This window comes from Ammodytes marinus, assembly GCF_949987685.1.
Source record: "Ammodytes marinus genome assembly, chromosome: 15".
Lineage (NCBI taxonomy): Eukaryota > Metazoa > Chordata > Actinopteri > Uranoscopiformes > Ammodytidae > Ammodytes > Ammodytes marinus.
Genome location: NC_137219.1, coordinates 17,119,127 through 17,128,891, shown reverse-complemented (window position 1 = coordinate 17,128,891; position 9,765 = coordinate 17,119,127). Strand labels below are relative to the sequence as shown.

General features: G+C 43.2%; 1 protein-coding gene across 2 annotated transcripts; it reads left to right on the top strand.

Annotated features, from left to right (window-relative positions):
- The first annotated feature begins 1,310 nt into the window (after nt 1–1,310).
- On the top strand, nt 1,311–9,669 carry klhl28 (kelch like family member 28). 2 transcript variants are annotated; one of them, XM_080041973.1, is made up of 6 exons: nt 1,311–1,444; nt 2,267–2,527; nt 2,625–3,262; nt 3,637–4,080; nt 5,713–5,921; nt 6,011–9,669. In XM_080041973.1, the coding sequence occupies exons 2-6, from the start codon at nt 2,267–2,269 to the stop codon at nt 6,172–6,174; spliced, it is 1,716 nt and encodes a 571-aa protein (XP_079898099.1). In that variant the 5' UTR covers nt 1,311–1,444; the 3' UTR covers nt 6,175–9,669. The 2 variants fall into 2 exon arrangements, with proteins under 2 accessions (XP_079898099.1, XP_079898100.1); XM_080041974.1 differs by having other exon boundaries at nt 1,419–1,437.
- Nucleotides 9,670–9,765: the final 96 nt, after the last annotated feature.

Sequence of the window (9,765 nt, the reverse complement as noted above, 5' to 3'; positions counted from 1 at the left end):
CACACACAACACACACACGCACACACACACACACACACAAACCGAGGCAGCAAAATGGCGAATACATTGTCGCAAACTGTGCGCTTCCATGGTGACGCGAGTTCCAGGATCCTCCAGGCGGCATCGTTTCATCAGAGCTGCAGCGGCGGTTGTGGTGAGAAGTGGAGGATCAAACAGTTCAAAACTTAAAATATAGGATTCAAACGTGCAACAACATGCACAGACTTAATGTTCGACTGGAGCATTTAGCACTACTCACAGGAGGGACATACTATGTATGTATAATATTGATGTTAGGCCTATAACAGGGCCTCAACAATAATAGCCTATAATGTTTGTTCCTATTTAGACTATAGCCTATATGTAGGCTATTATCATAAAGAGAGTTCTTTATTTTTAAATAGTATATTCGAATAGGCATTTACACTTCCACTTTTTATTAATACTATGAAAAAATAGGTCACTGCCATGATGATATAGGCTAGGCTACAAAATGTTGCACCCACGAATGAGTTTAATTTAATTGTATATAAACTATAGGCCTCGTTATTGAGCCCTATGCAAAATAATTTATTTTAAAATTAAATGAACACTTAAAATAGTAGGCCTATACGGTGGTTTACTATTTTAGAACGTAGGCTATGCCTAGCCTACTCGAGCACACTTTTGATGGAGCCTAGCCTATACGTTAAATATACAACTTTATACATAATTACTTATAGAAGGACAATTAGCCTATGTAATAGGTTATAATTAAAGGCTATGTTATATTATCATGTAATAAGGATAATATGAAAACCATTGTCCTTTTTACCCAACTATAGATTTTTTCATAGCATATATTTGCAAATTAAGTTTTTTAGTAGGCTAATGATTAGCTATAAAAAGGATGTTGTTGGATAACAAAATAACCCACCTGGACCAGCAACAGCAGTGAAATGCTGAATGCATTTAATAATAATTGAATGCAATATAACATTTGGTAGTGGTGATGTGTGTGTGTGTGTGTGCACAGTCTAGTACACACACACACACACACACACACACACACACACACACACACACACACACACTGTGTGTGCTTGATGTGAAAAAGTCTGCAGGATAATGTAATAGCCTATATTTAGTTCCTCTAATAAAAAATGTGTGTAAAGTAAAGTGCACTGGAATGCAACGAATTTTCTCTGGCCGTCGCCTTTCTGACATTAACGCAGAACTTCCTTTTAAATAGCCGTGAATGTGGTTTTATTTTGAAAGTAGCGGAAGTGGGAGTGCTGCTCTGATAGCTCAATATTAAAAGAGCTCATCTGTAGCTTTGTGGCTAGGAGGTTGGCAGTAGGTTGTTTTGCTGATAGCCGCCCGGGGTTCCCACTCGTCGCTGCTGAACTCCGCCACTGCAAAATCGGTCATTACGGCGGCACACCACACGGACTAGAGGTTACAGGTTTGTTTTCCTCGCTATGAGGATCTACAAATTTTACCTGACAGCTAGCTATAACGTCACGTTTTGTATCTGTCAGCCATGTTACTGTATATCAATCAATGATGCAGCTAGCCACAGTAACCGTGTTTATTTTTAGCAGCTAACCTTCGCTTACTGCAGTGCAATGAAACAGGGATACGGTCACTGTGTATTTGCTGGAGTCAGAAATTGTTGATGATACGACGCGGACATTGATGTCGATGTTTATATAAAAAGCCGTGATACAGGTTTTTCTGCTAAAAATCCAGGCTGTTGATGGGGTTTTACAGTGTGTTAGCTGCTGATGTAAAGCTAAGACGGAGCTAGCGACCGAGTATTTGTTGGCCATGTCCTGTCCTCCGTTCAGAAATAAAGCCAATTAAGGCCCATGTCAACAAACGTGACAGTTAACAATATTGTGACATACGGAAACCCTGTGCATTGGGTCAACTTAAAGCAGCGTAGCTTTGGATTAAGTAGCCAACATCATGCTTCTTTCGCTTACTGAACAGCATACCGCTAACACAGGGTCGAAATAACTACTGTATTACAGCAAAACATCCCTGAAAGCATCATTTTGTCTAGGCATATTTCCATAACGCGTGATGTAATTACGTCTTGTTGCACGGGCCTAGGTTTGGTTTGCTTTCCAGGCATTTAGTCACAAGATGGCTAATCCCTAGGATTTTACAGTATTTTCACTAGTTGTGTGTCACATGTCAGTCAATCAGAAAACGATCACTCTATTATAAGGGCCGTTACACAATGTCTACACTGCACTGACATGTGGATCCCTGCTCTCAGATGGACCAGCCGGACCAGTCCTATATGTTTGCCAGTCTGAAACGGCCCCACTCGGAGCAGCTGCTGCAAGGCCTGCAACTCTTGCGGCAGGACCACGAACTATGTGACATTGTCCTGCGCGTGGGCGATGCCAAGATCCATGCCCACAAAGTAGTGCTGGCCAGCATCAGCCCTTACTTCAAGGCCATGTTCACGGGGAACCTGTCGGAGAAGGAGACTTCTGAGGTGGAGTTCCAGTGCATCGACGAGACCGCCTTGCAGGTATGTGTGGAGACAGCAGACGCCTCATTATTAGCAGCACCGATGCACTGCTGTGAATTTGTTAATGTGAGTGACGCTTTTACTATTTCTCTCCTAGGCCATCGTCGAGTATGCCTACACTGGCACCGTGTTCATCTCCCAGGAGACGGTGGAATCTCTGCTCCCGGCTGCCAACCTACTCCAGGTTAAGCTAGTACTTAAGGAGTGCTGCTCCTTCTTAGAGAGCCAACTGGATGCCGGAAACTGTATCGGCATCTCCCGCTTTGCAGAGACATACGGCTGTCATGACCTGTGCCTGGCCGCGACTAAGTTCATATGTGAGAACTTTGAGGAGGTGTGTCAGACAGAGGAGTTTTTTGAACTGACAAGGGCGGAGTTGGATGAAATTGTGTCCAACGACTGCCTTAAGGTGGTCACGGAGGAGACTGTATTCTACGCCCTGGAGTCGTGGATCAAGTATGATGTGACCGAGAGACAGCAGCATCTGGCTCAACTGCTGCACTGTGTTCGCCTTCCGCTGCTCAGCGTCAAGTTTCTCACTCGCCTATACGAAGCCAACCACCTTATACGAGATGACCACGCATGCAAGCACCTGCTGAACGAGGCCCTCAAATATCATTTTATGCCCGAGCACCGGCTCTCCTATCAGACTGTGTTGTCGGCACGGCCCAGGTGTGCCCCCAAGGTGTTGCTAGCAGTAGGAGGCAAGGCTGGATTGTTTGCAACATTAGAAAGGTAATAAGTCAATCATTTTAACCTATTCTGCAATTCTTAATATTTTTACAACATTAGTATTGACCCCTAGCCTGGCTCCACCCACCTACCTACTTCCGCTCAAATTTAATTTTCCCTTCAGTAGTCAGTCTGGGTCTGCGGTATATTCATGCGTTCCTGCTCGAACAGATTTCTACCGGTCCAATCAGCGAACAGAGGGAGTGTCTGAGAACGATGACGTTGTTGTCGTGCGTCAGTTTCAGTTGTAGTCACAGGAAGACAATGGATAAGGATACAAGAGAAGCTATTCAGTCTGTTGTGGCTGTGCCCTCTTTATGTTTTGTGTTATTAATACCAATAAAATACCAATGTGTGTCTTTTTTTCCTTCTTGCAGCATGGAAATGTATTTTCCTCAGACGGATTCCTGGATCGGACTGGCCCCTCTAAGCGTTCCCCGATACGAGTTTGGCGTGGCGGTGCTGGACCACAAGGTGTACGTAGTGGGAGGCATCGCCACGCACATGAGACAGGGCATCAGCTATCGGAGGCACGAGAGCACAGTGGAGAGCTGGGACCCCGAGAGCAACACCTGGTCCACCGTGGAGCGTATGGCCGAGTGCCGCAGCACACTGGGAGTGGTGGTGCTGGCAGGAGAGCTGTATGCCCTGGGAGGCTACGACGGCCAGTACTACCTCCAGTCCGTGGAGAAGTACGTCCCCAAGCTGAAGGAGTGGCAGCCCGTGGCGCCCATGACTAAGTCCCGCAGCTGCTTCGCCACAGCCGTGCTGGACGGCATGGTGTACGCCATCGGAGGCTACGGCCCAGCACACATGAACAGGTACCATGCTGCTCAGAGTGGTTCTAATTATTTTTTTTTTGTTTTCCTGTTTTTAGAAATATACTTTCATGTTTAACATTAGGAAAGAGGAATTTTTGAATAACCAGTGTGCCAAAACGAAACAATCTGACACTTATTTGTGAGTTTATATTCTAGGCAACAAAAACATTGGTAGGTTACACTGTGATTTGATATAGCTTTTTCTGTAGATACCCAATATATAAACCGAAATCCACAAAATCCTTCTCACTTTGTTATTTGGGGAGTTAGTTGCATGATAGTAAGCATCTGAAAAAGCATATTTATTCATTCAAATAAAAATTATTGTCATTTAAGTTTGATCAACTTTTCAGAAATGTTGTTTAGATGAGGCAGGCTATGCTTTGGTTCTTATGACACATTAAGTATTTCAAACCAATCACGGCAGTTCTCTGCCAGAAAACCACGACTGTTCCCATGGAGACCGTTTGATACGCCAATTTTTCAGTCTTTAACAAGACACTGAATTGTTCATTCTGTAGCTGCTTTTTTTTCTTCCTATATATTATTCCCATTCTGAGTTTCTTTATGACGTGCAGATCTACATCAGGATCAAAACATGCCACTAGCCTTTCTTTGCTCCCAAATATGACATTTTGACATCAGTAACATGCGGTTGCTGCAGTACTCTGCCACGCCTTTCTTCTAAAAATACACTTTGATGGCGGTGGAAAGCTTCCTGCTCTTTTAGATCTCCTGACCGGGCTTTCTCTCTCAAGGTCTTGTTAGTTACTTTATATAACTGGCAATCAAGTGAAGGATGTCAAGTGTTGCAGAGAAAATGGCCAGGGCCCTGTTAATGAGTGAGGAGTAGTCATCACAGAAGTGGTTGCTGAAGTTTCATTGAAGGGCTGCCGACTGTCTGCTGCTGGTTAGACCTCTGTTGTTACCGTGGATCTCTAGAGAGCAGCGTCTCTGTTGCTTGTTTCCTTGACTCCCAAAACCCCGCAGGAGAATGTGTTTGGACAGAGAATCTTCTGGGACTATTTTTTTTTCTTTCCCTTATGGTTCACATGTCCTTGCATACTGCAAAACAACCCCATATTGCCAGGGTTCAAGTTGCTGTGAGGTGGTTAATTTGACTCCAGTCAAATTTGGTAATTCACCAACGCCATTGGTGGCCTCATTACTACCTGTCCCGGCTGTGTTGTTTTCATCTGACTAGCTGAACTGTTGTACTCCTTGTAGCTTGGACTAAATAAATACCGGTCCAATTAAGTTTGTTATGTCCAAATAACATTTGCAGGTGAAGTAGGTTCCCCACTCAAGAAATGCATCTTTTCAAGGTGTGCGTAAGTCTTTTTGCTTGTTGTAGACAAATGACTAAAAATTGCATATACAATTTTTCTGATCATTTTCCAAAGCATACCACATGTAATTAGTCTTTCCAGATGGCTGTTTCAGTTATGCAATGTAAAAAAAACAAAAAAAACTCAAGTTCTACAACTTGCTGACAATAGGTTAATCATTGCAGCAATCGGGTATTGCACAAGCTGGGAAATCGGATTAGGAAACATTTAGGCTTTTAAACCATTGTGCTTTTTTTCTTATTTTCTTTTTTTAATCTATTTGTGCTGCATCTTCTTTGCACAGCGTGGAACGGTATGACCCCAGCAAGGATGCCTGGGAAATGGTAGCCCCCATGGCAGACAAGAGGATCAACTTCGGAGTAGGCGTCATGCTCGGCTTCATATTTGTGGTGGGCGGACACAACGGAGTGTCGCACCTGTCAAGCATCGAGCGGTACGACCCACATCAGAATCAGTGGACAGCCTGCCGGCCAATGAATGAACCTCGCACTGGTGAGTAGTTTACCTCATATTTAAACTAAGGCCAAAGGGATTGAGAAATGCCGTCATTGTTGGTTACATGTGTGCCGTTTTCTTCGCAGGTGTGGGCTCTGCCATCGTGGACAACTACCTCTATGTGGTGGGAGGTCACTCCGGGTCATCCTACCTTAACACTGTCCAGCGCTACGACCCTATCTCGGACAGCTGGTCGGACTCAAGCGGCATGATGTATTGCCGTTGCAACTTTGGTCTGACTGCCCTTTGACCCATGGCCCAGCCGGCTAGGACCCAATGAGAGAACTTAGACACACAAAGACCTTTCTTTTCAGTTGTCTCTTCCTCCTCCCGTGCATTCATGGTCCAGGTGCAGAGGAGTGCTGCACACCCACGTGAACACCAGAGGAGAGAGAGCCTGCCTGCTGGGTGACTGGATGGATGTGCCTGGCTAGCTGGCTGGCTAGAGAGAGAGAGAGAGAGGGGGGGGGGCGGGGGACTCAAGTCAATGGCTGTAGAGATGAGAGAGAGAGAGAGAGCTGCAAAGTTGAGCAGAAAAATAAGATGTTTGGACGGCTGTTGTCAATGGCATGACGAGACGACTGCTCTACTGCTGCTGGACCACAATGAGGACTCTGAGCCATCTCCCAGAGGATTGTGGGAGAAAACTTGTCACTTTTGTTTGAAAAAATTTCTGTTATATTAGCAGACATTGTTTGTTTGTTTTGTTTTTGCTTCATGCCATTAATTGTGTTGAACACTTCTTAATTTCCCTGCTGCAACTGGAACCACGTATTCAAATTGTGTTGAACACCCGCAGTTTGCTGGTGTATTTGTATGGCCATGTCGTGTGTATGTCTGTGTGTATGCTCGAGGGGTACATGCATGTCAGATAGAATTGTGTGTTTCGTTGCGTGTCTGCGTGCAGAACTGACGCTCAGCGACGCTGCAGTTCTGCATCAAAATCAGTGCTTCACAAAAAAGAGAAAAGTTGGAATCTCTATATTTTCTCAAAAAGGGCTGCCTTTTCCTCTCTTGTAAATAGTCTAAATGAAATATATAGATATGAATATATCCTCTAGTGCATTGCCTGTAAATGTTCTTCTGCACTGGGTCACTTGTGTGTGTGTGTGTGTGTGTGTGTGTGTGTGAGTGTGTGAGAGAATGTATGTGCGTACGGATGTGTCAATGTGTGTATGTTAGTGTGTGTGTAATTTGTTTCCAAGGGTCAGTGTAGAGGTGAATGATAACTTCTCCTAAGAGTGTTTGCCAATAGTCTGTGCTTCATCCTTGAAGCCATTTAAAAGAGAGAAAAAAATCCCCATGTCCTGTTACATCTTCCTTGGCCAGGTCATAACTCACTACTCTAAAATAGTTGAAATTGACCATGGCCCTCTTTTCACCCTTTGGTCTGTACACGATACCAACTGGTGCTATATTTAGGATTCAGGATTCAGCTGTTAGTCTGTGTTGCCTCACACAATTAGGTCAACCTCTGTTCAGCCTCAGCTACAATACTATGTTTGATGTTAGTTATTTAATTTATGTGCATTATGATGCCCCCCCCCCCCACCATACCAATAATATATACTCCTACTGAAAGGGAAGTTTATGGTAACCACATACTTCTGAAAGTTAGCACTATGTTTATTTGGATATATATAATTTTATTATATTTTAAGTTAAAAACGATATCCTACTTAGCATTCCCCATCCCTCAAATTGTTCCCAATTCAGGATATGAGCATGCTTTGTCAATGTCTCATACCTGTTCCTAGTACGTCAGCCTCTTGGCTTCCAACAAGACTTTTTCAGGCCGTGATTGGGCACAACACTTGCTCCGTGCACTCGCTACCAAACCTTGGACCTTTATGTGGGCCAAGGTCTTGCTTGCAAACTCACGTTTGAGGTAATCAATTCACAGCTTGATGTGAAGTGCCAACACATGGCATCCTTCCCGCCTCCAGCGCTAGAAACGGCTTTCCTCCTGTGCCACAATTGAAACCTTTTCTTCTCGTCCTACTTGCTGACGTATTTAGCATTGCATTCTTCCATGGTGTACTATGGAGATTGATGTTTAAGCACCAAGGGCTGTGCTAGCCAACTCAGGCAATGTTGCCACTGTCACCGGTCCTGTGTCCTCGGAACGAGTGTTCCCAAGGGTGTGTTTGACTCCAGGCTAGGCTAACAGACAGGTCAAGCAATGCGCAGCAATAGAGGGGGCACTAGACTAGTGAAAAGGCTAGGTGTGGCGTGTCTTGTTCAGTCACTGTTAATGTTCAAGGCTAGTTGGAGTCGCATTGTGCACTGATGTTTGCACTTAAGTGGAAACTTTAACCAAGCTCTGCATTGCACTTACCAAACTATTTGATAATTTGTACATATATTTTTATTTAGGATAATGGCATTTAGATAATGCAATAAGACCTCTGTTCTCTCTGTGGATGAATATGTTTTGTGTTTGTCTCTTAAAAAAGCCAAGGCATCTCATGTCGCTGTAACAGAACCCCCTTACATGGCATGTCTGTTGATTCACACTGTTGAATGGAAATGTGGACGTCTAACGATGCATCAAATGGTACCATTGACTTTACCTCATCCCACTAGACATCTTGTGTTCTCATTCTGTTGTGCATGGTAGTTCAGTTTTTTATTTTATATTTTACAAAGCTCATGTTTATCTAAGCAGATTGAGGTGGACTGCTCACATTTACCTAATTAATGGCAGCATTCAATGTATACACCTTTATAAAATATCAGCTGTTTTCAACACATGCAGGACACTAGCCAGGATGTGTGCTCTTCCACTCTGCCCTTGTACTCTAAAGTCAATGTGTTAGTAAAAAATTATCATGGGAATAATAAGTGTAGATGAGAACTCTAGTGACATTTGCCTTGCAAATTGGGTCAAAGTTTCACTGGTGAGATATTTTGTTTGTTTGCGTCACCATATGAAGTATTTTCCTTTTGGATTTCTGCTTTTATTTTTAAAAGAGTAACACAGAAGCCCACCAAAGTGTGTTTCTGCAAATATGTCATTTTATGTAAGAAAGATGTGATTTTTTTTTTTGTATTTATGATTATAATTTGTATCGTTTGTGTTTTGTAACATAATTGTGTTGTCTATATTGTTCTACATTTTGTCACTCGACAGCCACGGCACAAATCACGCAGGCGTAATTCCGTGCAGCTGCCATGACTCATTGAACATCAACGTTGCGTACAATGTCCTGATTTCCGAGGTGAATACTAACTACTACTTTTAATGGATTTTTTTTGGAGAGAGAAGGGCGATGAAAAATCTGCAAACGTGAATCTGCAAAAAGAAGGGATGTTTATCTTGAGTTTGTATGCTTTTTAATTTTTTATTATGGCCTAACCAATGTCATGTTTTTGCCACCACTCTCACCAAAGTGCTTGTTCAAAGAAAGCGGATGGATGACTTAACAACTGGTCTGCAAATGGACTGCCACTCTAAAATGTTTGTGTCTGAAAGAAGAATCATTTTGAAACTGATGTCAATGTTAGCCAAATGACCACTCTGCTTCTTTTACATTTCCCCCATTGCGTGTCTGGAGTGAGGGTGATGATCTTGAATTTTATATCCTGTGGATTAATACTGGAAGTACAAGAAGAAACCTAGGTGTAGAAACAGTAGCTTTTCACATTTGGTCATGTTTTGATTGAAGACATTTTACATACATTTTAGTCAGTTTGTGTGGTGCAGTTGTACCCAGTTTGAAATAAATGCCTGCCTTAAAAGGTACTCTCTGCTTTTGTGACTCTTGTCATACTCACCTGTTGCAATGCACAAGTGCGACGAAATAAAACCAGCTCAAAGTGTACTGCAAAATATTTGTAT

Excerpts from the sequence above, each read along its gene's own strand:
- klhl28 (XM_080041973.1), top strand. The coding sequence starts at position 2,267 with ATGGACCAGCCGGACCAGTCCTATATGTTTGCCAGTCTGAAACGGCCC. Across the intron at positions 3,263-3,636 it reads TTGTTTGCAACATTAGAAAG|CATGGAAATGTATTTTCCTC; the intron begins GTAATAAGTCAA and ends TCCTTCTTGCAG. Across the intron at positions 5,922-6,010 it reads AATGAATGAACCTCGCACTG|GTGTGGGCTCTGCCATCGTG; the intron begins GTGAGTAGTTTA and ends TTTTCTTCGCAG.